The sequence below is a fragment of the Malania oleifera genome, chromosome 2 (assembly GCF_029873635.1).
Source record: "Malania oleifera isolate guangnan ecotype guangnan chromosome 2, ASM2987363v1, whole genome shotgun sequence".
Taxonomy (NCBI): Eukaryota; Viridiplantae; Streptophyta; class Magnoliopsida; order Santalales; family Ximeniaceae; genus Malania; species Malania oleifera.
Genome location: NC_080418.1, coordinates 125,860,827 through 125,880,542, shown reverse-complemented (window position 1 = coordinate 125,880,542; position 19,716 = coordinate 125,860,827). Strand labels below are relative to the sequence as shown.

Below are 19,716 nucleotides of genomic sequence, written 5' to 3'. Positions count from 1 at the left end.
AGCCTTTAATGTTGCTGCCTTATCATCAATTTGAGGCCCCTTTACCCCATCCATCACCTCCTTACACCCATCCTCCATATTAACACCACTGGTAAACTCATCTATCTCTATCTTCAATAAATCCCTTCCCCCACCTGTCTGAACACCAATTAACATCTTGTGTTGCTCATTCACACAGATTTAGGGATGATTACTAATTAGAGGCTTGTGGTTGAGAAGGAGGAGGTTGAGGAGTCCCATCTTCAATTTGCAGATGACATAATATTTTTTCTCAAGAATAATGTTGGAAATTTCCAAAAGGTTCTCATTTTGGTACGAATATTTTAGAAGTTTTCAGGGTTGAAATAAACATATTGAAGAGTGGTGTGGCTAACATGAACTTAGATTCTAGCAATATAAAAGGTATAAGCCTATGGCTGATTCGGCTTGTTTGACTTGGCCTTTATCATACCTTGGTCTTCCATTATGGGCTAATCCTTTGTCTACTGCTTTTTTGGATCCTAGGGTTGAGAGTGGGAAAGAGGTTGGAAAGGTGGAAGATGGCTTACTTATCACTAAGGGTTGCATCACTCACACTAACACAATCCTTTCTAACATTCCCATTTATTTCTTATCACTCTTTAGAGTTCCTGTGAGTATGGCAAGGGTTTTGGAGAAGTTCTTTTTTTTCCTTTTGGATAAAAAGCCAACTTTATTAAAGCAATAAGCAAAGGACAAAATAAAGGACAAGGAGTCCTCCCACGATAACAAAAGATACAAAAAGAAAACTATAAGCTACTAAAGGAACCAAAGCAATAATACAAGTATTAATTACAAGAGCGCTGCCTTCCAATCTCTCATGAGGTCGAACAAAGGTAATCCATAATCCCCTAAAAAATCCATGAGTGCACCAATGGGGATGCAAGGAAGGTCACTCTACTTATAGATAGGTTGAGCGACCTTTAAAAATCCTAGCATTCCTAAATTCACAAGGTCCAAAGGATGGTGAAAAAAATTGCAAACCAAAGAGCTCTTCAATTTCTATTCTTTTCAAAACCCCAAAAATTGACCAACAACAAGTGTTCCACCTTTCTCGAGGCCACCCACTGTTTCCTTACAAGTAAGAAAAGGGCATTCCAAAGCTCCAATGCTACCCTACAAATCACAAAAAGACAGGACTTTGCTTCATTGCTTGCATAACACATGAAGCACATGCGGCACATGTTAGGATTGAGAGCTTTATGGGACCTTCTCCTCTGAAGCAAATCTAGCATGTTGATGCTTTCCAACCAAAAGCTCGAATCTAACCAAGTACCATAGCCTTTCAATGTGGTTCCAAGAAAAAATGTTAGGGTAGCGAGGTTACAAAAGGTGGGAAAGAAAGGATTTAGAAGAGAATGTACCTGACGGATCACCTCCCCCACTCTTTTGTCCTCATGAATGGTAGGAACATACAACAACAACAACCAACTACCTTAAGCTCCACTATGCAGGGTTGACTATGAATCCTATTCCTTTCACATGATTAAGCCGTTTTCCTCAACTCACTTAAGAACTAATAAATCCTTTCTCACTACCTCATTCTAAGTTAATTTAGGTCTAACCTGCCTCTTCTAGCACCATGATAATAACCAGCTTGCTCCTCCTCACTAGTGCCCTACTTCGCCTACATTTCAAATGCCCAAACCATTTAACCCGCCCCTCCCTTATCTTATCTTGTATTGGTCGTATACGTAATTTATTGTGAATATGTTCATTCCATAATTTATCCTTTAATGTTATACTGCCCATCAACCTTAGCATTTGCATTTCGGTAACTTTAACTTTTTAAATATGTTGTTTCTTAGTTACCCAGCATTCTAATCCATATAAAATAGCTAATCTTATAGTTGTTGCCTAGAACTTTCCTTTTAATTTTAATGGTATTCTACGATCACATAGCATAACCGAAGCACTCCTCCATTTTACCCAACCTGCTTAGCTCTTTGACCTCTCTTTCATTGACATTCCAAAAGAAATGGAAATCCCAAGAAGAAGGAACCCCCTAAAAAGAAATGGAGGACATGATGGGAGCATCATGAAACAAAGAAAACTTGAATAAACGAGGGAATTTCAACTCCAACGAAGACTTCCCCACCCACAACTCCTCCAAAAGCAACTTTTTTGCCATTACCCACTTTAAACTAAATAAGAGGAAAGAAAAGACAAGGTACCTAGGACACGAATTGCCAATGGACACAAGGGAGAGGTAATGCCACTTCCTCTTGTCTCCCACCTGTTCTGCTTAATCCCATACTTGCCCTTAACTTGAGAGATTTTTCAAAATCCAGTAGCATCAAGAACAAAAGGGATCATCTAGCTGGTTAGGATGTGATTAGAAGATCTAGATCAAAGGGGAGTTTGGGGCTTGGAAATGTGGTATTTAAAAAAATCTATTTACTAGGAAAATGGATGTGGAAGATTCCCCCACCCCCCACCCCCCCCAAAAAAGACCTAGAGGCCAATTTCCAATGGCAGCAAGTATGGAATTCATCGAACTAGGCAGGATACTAAAAGAAGTGGCAATGTTTCTCATGCAATTCCTTGGAAGTTTGTTTCCCATGCTTTTTTATTATTTCCCCTTACTCATTTCAAGGCGCAAAACGACAATAGAATTTGGTTTTGGAATGATATTTGGGTGGGAGAGACTTAAGCTGTTGGTGCATCACTTGTTTAGATTATCCACTGTTTATAATGCACCTATAATAGCTTTTTTCCCCTTCGCAAAGTGGGTCCTCTTTTCTAGGATCTCCACTTCTTTAGGAGTCTAAATGAAAGAGAAGTTGATGCGCTTACTTTCTTTTCGAGTGCTTTGGGTTCTTTTGCTCCTCAAAATAGGGAAGATGCTAATGTTTGGTTAGAGGGTTCCTTGGGCTCCTTTTCTTCTAAATATTTCTTTTTTCATCTTTCAAGATCTGCAATCCCTTGTCCTTTGCCTCTTTGTCGTGTCTTTTGAAAGGCTAAGGTTCCTTTTAAATTCCAAGCTTTCGCTTGGACTTTATCTTTTAACAAGATTAACGCAGAGGACTTGTTATGGTAAGGAGGTCCTGTAAGGCTCTTAACACAGATATATGTGTTGACCTTATAGGTCACACCCAGTTTTGATAATGACAAATACTCTAGTATTTGATGGCTTTCAAGTTTGTGTGTAGGTTTATATTAGTAAATTAATTGATGGCACGCGAAGTAAAGCCTGAAGACCCTGAAGATGACTTATTGTTGTAATTTATATTATTTGGGTCTGTAATAATTTATATTGGTCTGTAATAATCTCTGCATATCATGCATGTAGGTATGTGTAAGCTCAAAAATATCATAGACTGACCATAGAGACCGAATGACCTTAGGGCACCCTTCGGTCGACCGACGCCAGCTTTTTTGGATGTACTTGAAAATACCCTAAGTTCCTACACATTGTGCACAAAGTCCCCATAATCACTTACATAATATCAGGGGAATTAATCAAAGTGAAAATGAACTTAAAAGGCATAAAATGTGTGAGGTCGGGCAACCAAACCCCAGGTGAACAAATCACCTCGGGCGCCTGAACTATTGAGGAGTCAACAGTTTGACTAGACTTCAGGCGACCGAACCTATTTTGACCTTATCATCCTCGGGCACCCGATCCCTTGAAAGGGACTCCTCACCAACTCGGGCTACCAAACCATACAGTTCAAATCAGACCCCGGGCGACCGAACACACGAGTTCAGGCTACCGAACCCTAGACCGGGCACCCGAAATTACGAAGAAAACTTTCTAACTTTGATTTGGGCTGCCGAAACATGACACGGGCGACCGAACCTATTTAAATGACTTTTATTCCTGTGTCTGTTCGGGCGACCGAACCTCGGTTCAGCCACCCGAACCTCAGCGGGTTAAAATTAAATTAACCACGGTAAAATTGGGTTAAGTTGGGTTAATGAGCTTTTAACACTTTGAATCTTTTCTAATTATTCCTAACAAGTCCCCAATGGTTATAATTTTACCCCTGCCTATAAATATAGGTTCATTTGTGAGGATTAGTAACAGATTAGCAAAAATCAATAGTAAAAATCCTCTCTATCTCAAATACTCTTTTTGTCCAAATACTCTCAAAATTTCTATTCCCTTGATACATTTTAGTACTGTGAGAGTATATTTGTTGTGCTAGTGTATATTAAGTATTGCTAATACTCCCAGTGTGCTTGTGTGATTGAGATATTATTTTTGGGGAGTTTAGTTTAGGTTTATCCCACAGATTTTCATACTATAAATCTTGTGTTGGGATAACCTAGTAAGCTTAGAATATTTACATTATTATTGCAAGTGTCCAATAGCTTGGTTTTTGTTGTGCAAATAATTTTCAAACAAGCAAAACATTTTCAAACTAGTATTGTGCGTATTTCATTGAGGAAAATCTTATTAAACTAGTTTGATTATCTGATTCATATCTTTGGAATATTAATTTGCTGCTGAGCTGTGCATTGCTTAGATTCCAAGATACTACTTGTTTAAGAACACTCTTGAGCATATTAGCGATCATATCTTATTGAGTGTAGCTTGCACAAAAATACACATCACTGAACTTACATTTACCTACATTGTTGATGTGTATGTGATTAATTAAGTATACGCGCGCGTATTTGGGTACATATCTGCTTTACATGAACGCACAATCACTGTACCAACTTGATTGGAATACTGTTGTATTTCCGGGTTGGGCCTGAAAAGGGAGACTAACCCTTTGAAATAGTCCCGGATTGGCTTAGACCCGGTTAGAAAAGCTAGGTGCGCCATCCTGTTAAGGCGTGTAGGTTGAGGTCAACCCCGCTAATTGACCTGGTTAAGACTGAGGTTGGCCCTATGCTAATTGACCTAGTTGTAATCGGTGTCGCTCTACCCATAAATGAGCTATTAGTGGAATCCTCGGACTTGCGAGCTAGAGGCGGGGACGTAGGCACAGTTGGCCGAACCCCGATAACATATCGTATGACTTATTTATATTTCTGCTTTTTATATTTACCACACATGTATGTTACAATTGGTGAATGTTGCGCATGATTTTAATTTCCGCACGTTGTTTCTATCTACGCATTTGGAACTGCATAGACAGACCCTAGGTTGTGAATGTACTACTGCTAGATTAGTTTAACCTAGGCGATAAATTTTTAAATTCCAATTCACCCTCCCTCTTGGGAATACACCAAAGCTAACAATATGTTTATTGGGCCATGAGTCCAAAGAGACTAATGCACACCTTTTTCTTGCCTATCAAGTGGCACGGAATCTTCGGAATTCTATTTTCTCCTATTTTGATGAAATGTGGGTCGCTCCCTGAAATGTGTGGCAATTCTTATTGGTGAGATATCACCCTATGTTTGGATAAGCCTTGGATTTGGAATTGGATTTGTATTGGATTTGGATAACATGTAATATAAAATTGTATTGAAATTTATCCAAATCCAACCAAATCCAAATCCAAGGACCAAAATCAATTCCCTCAAACACAGCATGATGGGTTTTGGGAAGAGTAGAGGAGAGAGAGCTCTTTGGTTTTGCGCAGTGCATGCGATCTTTTGGATGCTGTGGCTTATGAGGAATGCAAAGATTTTTAAGGCTCGGTGGCAGCAGTGGGATAGGGTTGATTATTTTTCTTCTTTTTGAGCAAACTTTTGGAGTTTTTGGAGGGATTTTGCTGTCTGATCTACAAAGAGATTGGAAGACAGCGCGCTCTTGTAATTAGCTATTTCGAAAAGGATGCCTTATCCTTCAGTCACTGTACTTTCGTTTAGTTATTAATAGATTTATGTTATCGAAAAATAAAGTCAAGAAAATTTACGAAGAGCTCTCTATCGATTATCATGTAGGAATGCTGGAATATAGCAGCTGGTTAGTGCTTTGTGTATCTATACAAACAAATAAAAATGCAATGAGAAACTCATGGGGAACAAGAAAAGAATTAAGTTAATGAACATTACAGGGATGCGATTGTCGGAATTATCAAAAACAATCTCCACAAAAGCAGACAAAACTTGGTGGCCTGCGCCTTCCTGAACAACATAAATATCAATATATCAATTTGAAAAATGATGTGGAAAAAAAAAAAAGTAGAAAGGTGGAAAATGAATATACTCAGGAACGTACATGGAGTAAAGAATGCCTGTCTTCACTGCGCAGGTTTTGGAAAAGGTCGCTTAGTACAAAACGGATTGCTATAAATTATTCATTTTCAAAGCAAAAGAAAGTTCAATGTTAATTAGCCCATGATTGTCATCATTCAACAACCAAAATAACCATTTTCTGATCAAGTAAAGGCTCATTCACCATGGAAAAAGTTTGTCTTGCCAGATCCATTGGCACCAACTGGAAAAACAACAGAAATATTAATTAGAAACAAAACTTGAATATCAAAACAGTAACAATCAAATCAGAAATTTTAAGAAGATGAAACACATTAATTGTATTAGAGGAAGAGTAGCAAAGAAATAGAAATACAATGATAAAATATTCCAAAATCACCACTCTGAACAGAAACTCATTTAGCAAAACAATCCGTCATCACCAGATACATTTTCTGAAGAGGAAACGAAATTATTGCTCAAATAAATTCCCTTTTATTAAACACTGAATACTTGCTCATTGGTCTGTGTAAACTAGCATCTTAACTATCTCAAAATATAAATGTCTACAGTACCCCATATGAATGCAGCAACAAACAACTCAATATAGATAACAATCTAATTGTTGCTCATTGCTTATCGCTGAATGTCTCCAACAACTTTAGTGTTGTTTACTCATTTAGCTTTTTGGGGTTACATAACACCTTCAGTCTATATTTTTAAGCACTCTCAAACTACTAAGACTTGAGAAATTATAATTACCATGCTTCCTTTTCCTTTATTTTGATTTCAACTTTTTTACTTCATTATTTCATTTATTTTCTTGTCATGAGGTTTCAAGCCATAGTCCAAAACCGATAAAAACTCTCTGCCTAGCATCATTCACCAATGCATCCAAGATCCTACAATTATCTTTCATTCACAATCTCAAGCTCGCACATCAAATCACCAATGCATCCAAGATCCTACAATCATCTTTCATTCACAATCTCAAGCTCGCAATTACATCCCAACCTCATTACAATTTTTTTAGGGAACCTCATGACAACTGTCGCGGCTGCAAGCTAGAAGAAGAGGAAGAGGAAGAGGAAGAGGAAGAGGAGGAGGAAGAAGAAGAAGAAGGAATCACAGTGTGGTTTTCATGAGAACTCCATCCATATCCAACATACAAACTCCCACCAACAGCCAAAGCCTTATCACTTCACCACAAAAACATAATTGCGGCAAAATGACCTGGAACAACTTGTATCCAAACCTTGTTTTTGAGGAAAAGATGAAAAAAAAGGTAACATTTATAAGCTTCCGATTGCCTCGATGTCGTTCTCACCAAGGACTTAATCCCCTTCATTTGAAAAACACCAAAGGACAATCATTTTTACTCAACAAATCACTATTCACTCTACCCTTTCGCCTTCTTTTCACCCAAAGCAACATTGTAAGCCTTTTGCAACACATTGTTTACCCCATATCCTTAAACTCAAAAAAAGAAAAATGAAAAAAATGTGTGTGCAAGTGGATAAGTGAGTGAGTAAGTGTGTGTGTGTCTGTGTGTGTGTGTGTGTGTGTGTGTGAGAGAGAGAGAGAAAGAATCTCAAAAAAAATATCAGTAACTTCCATTCTATTTCCAGCCACAAGTACTTTTGTTCACTAAGAGTAAGAAGCCTGGATACTCTTCAATTACTACTTGGGCACAATGGTAGGTTTGAAATGACTGCGTCCTTTCATTTTCTGGAATGTGGGCAACCTTGAAGTACTACTTGTTGGCCTAACTAGGCTTACGATTCTTGATTTTGATGACAACAAAGTAAGGCTATCTAATTTGCTTCAAAGTAGTGATATTTCAGTTAGTGAAGGCAAAGTGGATTTCAGATGATGAAATGACAATTCTGAAAGCTCATGTCAAAGATCAAGAATTAAATGAAGCTTAGGCTTGAAAATGACAGATTCTGAAAGCTCACAAGAGTTAAGGAACATGGAAGGCTCATATCAAATTAATGATCCATAATGAAAGCTCAAAGAAGATTGAAAGATCAAGGATCAACGACAAAGAATTAAAGAGTCAAGAGAATCAATAGGCGATACATTGTAAGTACTTCAAATATAATTCAAGTATGGATTCTCATTTTGAAGCTCATTAGGCAAAGAGACCTAAAAACCTTGTTTTAAGTCTTGGAACTTATTTTTCAAAAAAAAAAAAATTGATATTCCAAAGATTAAATAAGCAAAGAAGAGAGAGAACAAAAATATTTTAAAACAAGAAAAAATTGCTTGATAGGCGTCTGACTGCACGTGGACAATTGTTAAAAAGTTTTAAATGAAGAGACACAAACATGATAGTCAACTGTCTAGAACTTGACAGGCGACTGTCAGTGAAATTTGAGACGTCTAACTATGTTTGGATAGTCAATTGCCACCCTATTACCTGTGTATTTTATATGTGAAATACATTGACAGGTGACTGCCAGAGACCTCACAATCAACTGTCACGCGGCAAAATTTAAAATACATAAACAGACATATTTTGAAAAATTCAATTACTTAAGGCTCAAACTTATTTAAATCTTGGACCCTACTCCAAGTAAACTTGGGGAACAAGCTAGATACTTTTCTAAATCTATAAATACACCCAAGTTAAATTGTTTTAATTACCAAGAATTCAATTCAGCATTCAAAAACTCTCTCGATTGCTCTCAAATTCTCAAGGCTCTCTCTTGCTCTCAACTTGCACGAAGCTTACTGAGTTCTTGTTGATTCTACTCACTGATATTGTGCTACAAATACTAATTTTTTCATCCACTGAAAGAATCATACGGTGAAACACTTCTAGAGCTTCAATCTGAATTTCATATTGTGAATTACATTGTAGTATATAGTTTTGAACTGTACTAATCAGCTCTTTTAGGAGCAATTCTTGTACATCTTGTTTCAAATGTCTTCAGCAGATTGATTGACGGTTCGAGTGTTGAATCGTTGGACCGAATGAGGGTATATCGTTTGGAGAGGCGGGCTCTAGCCTACTTAAAGGAGTGGTAGTAAAGGTGTTGTTCCGCCCAATAAAGGAACTAAGCTAGTGGAACCCTTTGGTGGTTTGCCAAAGGCTAGGACGTAGGTTGTGTTGAAGCCGAACCTCGTAAATTTTGGTGTTCTTCTCATCCTTTCTTTATTTTCTGCACCATATATCCTTGAGTATGCTAAATGCAGGTTGCAGGGCTTAAAATCCATATTTAAAGAAGACTCTTGATTTTTAGAAAGTACATTTTAATTAACTGTTTGCGAAAACCTGCAAGGGAGTACGTTGGTTAATTTGCAAAAATCTTGATCAAGAGAAGCGCAATAAAAATCTCATTCAAAGCAGGTTTGCAAACAACAACAGAGCAGCTGACAAAAAGCATAAAAAACCTTGAATGATTGTTTGACTTTCATACTTTGGTTGGTTGGATTGTATGTTTAATTTTTCAGTACCTTGTGGTGTGATTTGGTTGTGATTATAAGCTGATTAAGTTACTTTCTTGTTGTTGCATCAAAATAAGTAAACAGTTAAAAAAGGTTAAATTTTGTTAAATAATCCAATTCACCCCCTCTCTTGGGAAAGCTATTCTAATTTCACCACTCCATAACCCACCAAAAAAAAAATATTTCCCAAAACCAAGTGACACACCCAACTGTCAAGGGCAGCAATTAACAACCCCAACTGCATAGGAATGCTGGTGCCAACAAGGCATAACCAATTGTGTACATTTTCATGCCCAAAAAGCACCACAAGTTAAACCCGCAAAATTGCCTCTAGATAAAGGTATGCAAATCAGCCATTACAAAAAATAAAAACTATTACATAACTGCCTTACTGCACCATCTGCTCAACATGTCAACCAATATGTCTATCTCATTATTACTGCATATGGCCTACGGGGTCAAACCTTCAAGCTCTACACAATTTTCCCTCAATTATGACACATCCCACACAGGAGCACGCACAAATTGATATTGGAGCATTTGAAATACGCCCAAGTTAACCATCCAACAAAATAATCTGAAACCAACCATTGTAGCAATATCGTCAAAGACCATGACGACAACCATGTCCATCCCTGATTATTTTGAACATGTACTCAAACATCTCAGCTACTATGTATATACTCTTTAGCAACATAGCATGTAAACCATCTAAATACCACAAGACAGCCCATGACAAGCCATCCTTGGATGTTGCCTCAGCATACAACTTAATGGAACCACAAACCTTGGCATTGTCAAGTGATCAAGGGGCTGACCGTAAGCATCAGAGGGAAGTCAGAAAGAGCCCCAAGATACCCAACTATACGAGACTAATTCATGTTCCACATGAGCCTCATCGAGGTCTAGTCCCATGTACACTTCAATCCCACCTCATACCCACCATACATATGATATTAAATTGAAAGGTTTAGAGCCAAGATCATTGATCAATGATGCCTACAAGTTCAACAACTCTTTAGATAGGTTGTCTTAGAGTTCCTACTAAGCATGTAGTAGAATAAATAGGATGGGTTTCCTTTTTGAGATGAGCTAGAAGCAAACCAGCAGCCACAACAGGCCATCAACCACAAAGGATGCCCACTTTAGCCTACAAGAATCAATTACATGGAATTGGTAGAATAGCAAAACCACAAGTTATAATCCAAAGTCACTCTAGCCTAGGCAAGAAGACTTTAATGACATAAATAAGGGCCTGTTTTGCACGGATATACTCAAAAAAGTAAACCTTGCTACCAAAACACATTGATGTAGGATTTTTCAAACCAAGCCTTCTCTGCATTGGGTGTCGCCTTCTTCTCAACCATCCTCATTACCCCTCTTAACTTTGCCAAGGGTGTGTTGCTCTCCTATTGGCGATACTGTCCCTTGAGTCCTCAAGGATGGTGAAGATCTCCTTGAAGCTATTTACCCTCCTCTTCCTAGTTGTCTTCGACACTAGTATGTTCATAGAAGCGAAACTCCTCTTCTCAAAGTTGAACCATACCAGACTATTCTCTTATAGAAGCCTCCTCGCCATCCATCCTTCTTCCAACTCTCCATTATCGAAGTCAAACCCTAGTCGAATGATACAAAGTGGACTCTTCTTCGCAAAATCTTTTTTCTTCAAGTTCTCTTGCTCGACCATCAGGATTCTTGAGATTATTCATAGAGGCTTCTGCTACAATAGACGCTCACACAAACCCATCCAACCATCAATTTCTTCAACATAGCAACCCTTCCTTAGACTCCATTCCCATCTCTTTTAATTAGAGAGGCTACAAGCTCCTCTTCTGCTTCACTCTCTACCTCAATCTCTTAACCCATTGCTCTTTCGACTTTCTGGCATGACTTCTCCATCTTGCTTGTACTTAACACAAGGATGGGAGAGTATGCTACATTCAAACTAAGAGAAAAGTGATTTCAGTCATGCTTTTGGACTCAGCAACCTACCGTATCACGGAATATGCAAGAAGACACATCCCATACATCAAGTTGGACAAGGAGGAACCCACGTGGGCCCTAAAGATTTTAGGTGTGCTCTACAAGGCAAACGATAGGACTGCTACTAGTTGTCATGGTACCAGATTCACTAAGGATGGAAACAGGGTGAGCGTGAAGGTTTTGAAAACGGCAAAGGCAAGTTTTGTTTGCATGGAGAAGGACAGTAGCAACAACCTCCTTGATGTTTGTATTCCTAAGGGTGATCAAAAAAAATGGAGGGCCTTACTACGTTGTTGGAATTCTTGTCACCCATGGACGAGGCCTCCAAAGCCTACAAGGGCAATTGGAGATTCTCAGACTATGGCTCTTCGAACATGAAGCCAAAGGAGAAAATTAAGAGTGTGTTCCACAGACTTTCCTTCGCCGATACTAAAGGAATCCAACAACTAGGTCTAACCCAAAAATGGCTTCCATTCACAGCCAAAGGAATTTTTTTTTGGAAAGGGGGGTTCAAACCTAATAGGTACTTCAGCACTATACGAGAAACCAATCAGGTCAAAAGGGCAGCTTCTAAACTTATTAGGAGGTCCTTCAGGAGGGAGAAAAAAAGTGATAAAGTCAAGTCAGACACTATAAGGGGAATAATATATCAAAGTCAGAGTGAATCATCAAAGACAAAACTACTGAACTAATAGGCGATGGTGGGAAGAGTTTAGTCCAAGAGATGCAGCAACCTATAGTAGATTGCACAAGTCCGTTGGGTCTGCAAAGTGCCGCAATTTCTAGGGAAGGCATAGGTCTAGAGACCATTTGTAGTGAAGCAATAATACCCATGATCAGCAAGGAGCAAGTGGAAACCAGCAATCAGTTTTCTCCTTTGTTATTTGATACAAGGGAGGATAATGAAGAAGAAGAGTTGTACTATGACTCAGAAGAAGAGATGGGCAGCATAGTTGAGTATGAAAAGGAACTATCGCTTTATCATATGAGAGCAGATCTTGAAGCCGCAAAAGAGGAGGGGTTAAACCAGCTTTTTGTGGAAAAGAACAAAGATTTTGAGGGGAAGGAGATCCTTAACAGAAAAAGCATGTTTAAGACCTCACAGAAATCAAAGAGAGATTGTCTTCAGTTGGATCAACGCACAAGCAAGTATAAATTTTATTAATCATTATTCTGAACATTTGTAAGCTTTAAATAATGAGGGGCCTTTGTCTTCAAATCCCTATCCGAGGCCTAATATTCTCTGTGGTTAAGTCTGTTATTCCTTCTAGTGGTGTTTGGGGGGATGAGTTCAAGAAGGGTGATCTTTTCACGGAGGATCCTGGAGCATCTAGAGCTAATAAAGTTATCCTCACTCTTCCTTCTCAGCTCTCTCTTTCTTCAGACACTTTATGCCAAAGGAAGGTTTCTAATAGAAGGGAGGGCTGTCGGGTTTGCTTTTGAGAGTGCTGTGAGACACAACCTAGACCCACAAAAACTCCTCAAGGACTTAGGTTTGGAACTTTTAGACCATGCTAGAAACAAGTGAGAATGGGTTTAAGCCCTTCGACTTAGAGAGGAGGAAAGAAAGTCGAAAAAGAGCAAAATATATCCCTTTTGTTTGATTAACTATGAGAGAGGCAAAGAGTTGGGGAAGGGGGGTAAGTGTGTTAAGTTATTAAAGTTGTTGGTTGGAATGTTAGAGGGCCAGGGAAGACTAGGAAAAAGATTTTTTATTAAGTGTTGGTCAACTACTCCCTGAACATTGTCCTCATCTAGGAAACCAAAGACCCCCCGAGGGGGGTAACCAGGAATATCCATGTGGATTGTTGTTGCAGGGATTGGGAATATCTACCCTAGCGTGGCGCCTTTGGTGGTATCCTTGCATGGGATTCTCAAAATGTATCCAAAGTGAACATATTAAAGGGGTATTCCCCTTTCAGTGATGTTTGAAGTCAAAGAGAGGGGTCAGTGGTGGGTATCGTCAGTGTATGGCCTTTCTAGACCAACTCTTAGGAGTGTTTTTTGGGATGAAATTTACTCCTTTTTTGGATTCTGCACTCCTAGGTAGATAGTGGGCGGGGACTTTAATGTGGTAAGATTTCCCATAGAGAAGAAAGTGTAGGCAGGGATTCTACAAGCATGCAGAACTTTTAGTCATTCATTAGGGATTGTGATTTGAGAGACTTCCACTTGGGTAATGCTTCTTTTACTTGGTTTGTAGGGGGGGGGTTAGAGCAATTGTCAGTACATTAGATAGATTTGTATTTTGCAGGGAATGGGAGGACGATTTTCAAAATCTCACTCAGCGTACTCTCCTTAGGACCATATTTGATCATTTTCCTATCTTGCTGGAATCTAGTAGGGTGGCATGGGGCCCCACTCCCTTTAGGTTCGAGTACATGTGGCTAGACCACGTGACTTTCAAGCCTTTAGTCAAGGAGTCTTGGGGGGAGGATATGGAAAGGGTTTGGGAAGGTTTTAGATTCATGAGAAAATTGAAAGGTTTGAAGGAGAAGCTAAAAGCTTCGAATAAGGAGGTCTTTGGCGATGCTACAATTATAAAATCTGTCTTTGGGGGAGTTGGCTTTCCTGGATAGAAAATAGGAGTCTATTCTATTGAATAGTGAGAAGACTAGAAGAGTTTCTCCGAGGTTCGAGTTGGAAGAGATGATATATCATGAATTGGGGAGTTAGAAGCAAAAGACTAAATTCAAGTGAATTAAAGAAGGTGAATGTAATTCTTCTTTCTTTCGCAGGTTGGCTAATAGCCAAAGGAGTAAAAACTTGATTAGGGAGTTAGATGTGGGGGAAGAGGTAGTCACTAGTGATCAAGGTTAGATTGCCTCTGCTATTACCAATTTCTTTCAGAACTTATATTCAGCGGAGGGACATTGTAGACCGATGTTAGAGGGGTTGGATTGGAATCCTACTTCTATAGATCAGAAAAATTGGTTAGAAAGACCCTTTGCAGAGGAGGAAGTGAAGAGGGTGGTTTCTGGTCTAGATAGGGATAATACCCCAAGCTCAAATGGGTTTAACACAACTTTGATCTAAGATTATTGAAAGGTTGCTAAAGGTGATTTGTTGAAATTTCTTACTGAATTCTTTGAGAATGGGATTTTAAGCAAAAGCATCGAATCCTCTTTTATTGCCTTCATGCCTAAGGTTGAGGATTTTAGATCTATTAGCCTTGTTTGTAGTGTATATAAAATTATCACTAAAGTCTTAGCTAATAGGATGGGTGAGGTGCTTATTGATGCTATTTCTACAGCCTAGAGTGCTCCCATGGGGGGCAGGGAGGCAAATAGTGGTAAGTGAATGCTATACTTGTGGCTAATGAGGTGGTGGAGGATGTCCACAGGAATAAGAAGAGGGGTTTTGTCTTTAAATTAGATTTTGAGAAAGCCTATGATAGGGAAAGTTGGAGCTTCTTGGACAAAGTCCTTGAGAGAAAGGGTTTTGGAGAGCATTGGGTTGGTGGATTAGGGGCTACTTGTCTAATGTGTGGTTCTCGATGATTGTTAGTGGCGAGCTGAAATTTTGGCCTAGAGATTCTAGGGGCATTAGACAAGTAGACCCTTTATCCCTCTTTTTATTTGTCCTTGCAGCTAATGTGTTGAGCAAGATGGAAAATAGGGGCTACGGAGAGGGGCTTGGTTAAAGGTCTAGAAGTAGGGAGAGAGGGAGTGGTGGTTTCTCATCCTCAGTTTGCTGACTACAGCATTTTCTTTCTTGACAATCAGCCCTTCCTTTAGGAGAATTTTGGGTATTCTTAAAATTTTTGAGAGGGCGTTGGGTCTTAAAAATAATATGGAGAAGAGTGAATTAGCTGCTTTGAATGTGCCCATGGAACGAGTGAGGAAAAGGGCCACTAAAGTGGGGTGTGGCATTCTGGACTGGCCTATGACTTACTTAGGGGTTCCCTTGGGAAGTAATCCTAGACTATCAAATTTCTGGAATCTGGTAGTAGAAAGGGTGACTAGGAGGTCAGACAGCTGAAAGGGGGCTCCTTTCTCTTTAGAGGGTAGAATAACCTTGATTTAGGCTTGTCTTTATAGCATCTCATTATATTTCTTGTCTGTCTTTAGGATTCCAATAGAAATTGCTAGCAAACTAAAGAAAATCATGAGAGACTTTCTGTGGTATGATAGGGGGGATTACAAGGATCACTTAGTTAGCTGGGGTAAGGTTTGTAGGTCCAAAAAAGAGGGGGGTTTGGGTCTAGGGGAGTTGGTGTCTAAAAGCACAACTCTTTTAGCTAAATGGCTATGGTGTTTCCCTCTAGAAGAATTGTCCCTTAGGCATAAAGTAATAAGAAATAAGTTCAAGTTGGATGAGAATGGGTGGGATACCAACGTTAGTTTAAGATATTCTTTGGGTCTTTAGACCAATCAGGAGTGTTTTCTTGTAAATATGTTTTTGAATTTTTGTCTCACTCCCATTCTTCTTTCCCACTCTATCGTTTCATCTGGAAGGCCAAGGCCCCTTCAAAAATTAAGGCTTTCAATTGGTTGGTTGTGCTCAATAAAATTTATACAAATAACTTGCTACAAGTTTGGAGACCTTTGACGGTTCTCTCTCCCAATGAATCCTAAGACATCTTCTCATCTTCTTTTGCATTGTGAATTTTCTTGGAGGATACAGAATATGATTTCTGGTATTTCTGGAGAGAGCTAGGTTTTCCCTTCTTCGGTTGGTGAATTTTTAGCTATCTCGTTCACAGGCTTTGGTAGGAGAAAGGATAAGGCAGTCCTATGGAAGTGTAGAATACTAGCAGTTTTGTGGAGGGTACGGGTACAGTCGGGGCGTAATGCAAGGGTATTCAATGGGAAGAAATTGAATTGGGTGCTGATTTGGGATAAAATTCAGTTGGTCTCACTGCAGTGCATTGGTTTGGATTTTTTTAGAGAAATTAGTTTTCATGGGTTACGCAGAGATTGGAGGAACATTATAGCATTGTTGATCTTTTCTTTTTTGGAATCTATTAGTTGTTTTTTTCTGGATTGTTCCAGGCCTTTTCTGGGAGATGTCTCATTCTCCCTCGTGCAAATTCTCTTCCTATCAGTGAAATATTCTTTTGCTATCAGCACCTGGAGGCCAGAATTTGTGTAATAATGATGTTGTTTGGCATTAAAAATTGCCAATACAATTTTTAGTTACCCTAGGTTTTCCATTATTGTACACCACACTTGTGTGACTAGTCAAGCTCAGATCCAATCCTTCAAAGTTAATAATTCATTGTTTTTTCAGCAAGAGTAAATGGGCATTCAAACCATCACATAGTCATGTTTTGGCAAAAGAAAGAATCATTTAGTTATGTTTTGGCAAAAAAAATAAAAAGGATTCTGAATATCAGTCAAAGGGGACTGTTGCAAATTTTACAACCTAAAGCAATATTTTATTCAATAAAAACTATTAAGGATCGCAAAAAATTGTCCTGTTTTGGATGTGAAACCAACCAAGACATAAATATCAACTTTTCCTAGAAACAAATGTACCAAAGCACTACAGCAGACCTATTTCCACAAACACCTAGAAAACCATGTTAATTAACAGTACATATCAACAACTACAACTGTGTCTGAGATACTGAACACCAAAGGGCATCACACAAAAAAAGTACAAAATTTTTCAAGATTTACATATCATATTTTGCAAAAAAGTAAAAGGCACCAAGAACACCTACAGGTGGACGTGCTCAATGTGAGTGCTTCTCTGTGTGCATATGTGCAATGTCAAGTTTCAATTTACTCTCTCTCTCTCTCTGTTCACAAAAAGTTGCACTTCCTATTTCCACTTTTTTCTCAAAGACCCAAACAAATAACAAAATTATCAGGAGCAAAAAAACTGAAATGAAAGGATGACAAAGATAAACATCATTACCTACACAATTAATTTTTGAACTGAAAGGTTCAGTTGCAATTTGTTCCCTGTAGCTCTTAAACCCTTCAATAATAACCTGAATTTTAAACATAAAATATCTGAACATCGTAAAAAGGATTCGAAAAATAAATTTTAATTTAAAAACCGACCAGTGAAGTGACTAGTACCTGCTTTATATGCATTGTGGAAATGCTGGATTAGTTATCCAACCTGTGTATCGCAAAAGAATTAATATGTGACACTACATTTGATGAACCCCAAAATGGGATGCTCTAAAATTTATAACAGTAGCTGAGATGCATTTTTGGCGGTGCCTGATTCCTTGTTTCCCGCTCTTAAAAACCTGCTCTATTTTCATTCTGTGGTTCCACTTTGGCACCGCCCAGATTCATTTCATTCCCCAAAAACTCAAGCAGTGCACATATACTATCCAGCACCGATGTTTTCTATTTTCAATACCATAAAACAAGTTCATGAAAGCACAACCAAACGAGACAACGTTGAAACAGTACTACAACTTGCACAACAAGGAACTTCGCATCTACCGCAGCCAATACTGAATTGAAGTCAAACCCTAGCCGTATCCCGCTGTACGTGAACTTTGCGAGCATATAACAGCATGAACATGTGGATAATGGAGAAAACGCAGCACAAATTTGATGCTAGGGTTTCATTAACTGTAAAAAAATTTATGTAGAATTTAAACAGGCTTCGAGAAAATCACACCAGAAAGACGACATGTACCTGAAATTGCTTATCAGTTGCCGCTGTTGATCGACAGTCGACAACATGAGAGAGAGAGAGAGAGGGAGAGCGAAAGAGAGGGAATGCAGACAAGCTGACGAAGTGCTGTTCAGTAAAGTTGGCTGGTGATTACGAAGTTCAGGCGCGTGCGCTGCACGGTGTGCCTTCGCGACGGCGGGTGGATTAATATTAAATGGGGCAGTGGAGGGACAACGTGGAGCATAACCACTATCGTACAACGAAGCTTTATACAAAATTTCGAAGGACTTTAATAACTAACTACGCATGTGCATGCTGCACCACTCTCTATTTTTCTGTACTTTTAAAAAATTATTACAAATAATAATAAATTAAATAAAAAAATTATGAACAATTATTGAAATAAATTAATATAGTTATAATGGTATGTTTAGGGCTGCGAACTCGACTTGACTCATTTATTTATAAGCGAACTCAATCTCTACTCGAGCTTAAAATTTTCTATTACAACTTTACTTGTTTAGTGTATATGTAACTCGACTTCGACTTAACTAAACTCCCATTTGGAAGTACTTAAAAAAAAACACTTATAGCACTTATGATTTAAAATAAGCACTTTAACAGAAAAGTAGTATTTAACTTGTACTACAATAAATACTTACTGTAATAAGTGTTTTACTAAAACTACATTTTGAGAATTATTTAAGGGAATTTTAAGAAGCAATTTAGGATAATTTTTAGCCTCTTATAAATAATATTGTTCATAGGTGCGGTCAATTTTGTAAATATGAGAAACCATAGTGAATATTTTACAATTTAAAAAAGATATTAGAAGGTAATCATATATTATTTTTATCATGCATTATTATAATATATTAATTGTTAATGAAACATAATTAAATTTTGAATAAAAACCAAAAACCATATATTAACTTAAATTAATATTAAAAATTTTAAATACTAATTCAATTAAAAATATTATTTTAACATAAACTAATATTATAATCATATGTTGTAAATATATATTAAGAACAAAATTATTATTAATCAAAAAATAATATTTTATTTTTTACTTAATAAAAATATTTGAATATTAATTTAAAATAATAGTTAAAATAATTATTTATTAAATTATTAATTAAAAATTAATCATATATTAGTTTACCATGCATTATAACCAATTAATTATTGAATAAATATAATTAAATTCTAGAATGAATAAAAATAACCATCTATAAATTTATATTAATATTAAATAAATTAAATTTTTAAATTTGGTTATTAATACTATTTTAATATAAATTAATTTAATAAACATATGTTATAAATATACATTAATAACAAGATTATTGTTAATTAATAAACAATATTATATTATTTTAATCAATAAAAATATTTAAATTTTAATTATAAAAATAATGTAATTATCATTTAAATTTTTAGTTATAAAAATGTTAATATTTTTATTTAAAATATATTTAAAAGTACATATTTGTTATTATAATACAATTATGGATTGAACAAGAATTATTTTTTTTAATTTAAGTTAAAATTTTAAGTTTAATTAATAATATT

At 37.4% G+C, this 19,716-nt stretch overlaps 1 protein-coding gene across 4 annotated transcripts in view; it reads right to left on the bottom strand.

Moving 5' to 3' along the window:
- Positions 1 to 18,268, bottom strand: part of LOC131149785 (structural maintenance of chromosomes protein 3) — a 107,628-nt gene extending 89,360 nt beyond the window's left edge. Inside the window, exons 1-6 of one of the 4 annotated variants that reach the window (XM_058100532.1) lie at positions 18,163 to 18,268; positions 17,586 to 17,628; positions 17,419 to 17,494; positions 6,323 to 6,361; positions 6,143 to 6,210; positions 5,977 to 6,048 (exon numbers count right to left, since the gene is read on the bottom strand). In XM_058100532.1, coding sequence (XP_057956515.1) covers positions 5,977 to 6,048; positions 6,143 to 6,210; positions 6,323 to 6,361; positions 17,419 to 17,494; positions 17,586 to 17,600 — 270 coding nt within the window. In that variant the 5' untranslated portion in view covers positions 17,601 to 17,628; positions 18,163 to 18,268. Of the gene's footprint in view, positions 1 to 5,976; positions 6,049 to 6,142; positions 6,211 to 6,322; positions 6,362 to 17,418; positions 17,510 to 17,585; positions 18,096 to 18,162 lie in introns of those variants that run through there. The other 3 variants (XM_058100534.1, XM_058100533.1, XM_058100535.1) reach the window with 3 other exon arrangements.
- Between the last annotated feature and the right edge of the window lie 1,448 nt (positions 18,269 to 19,716).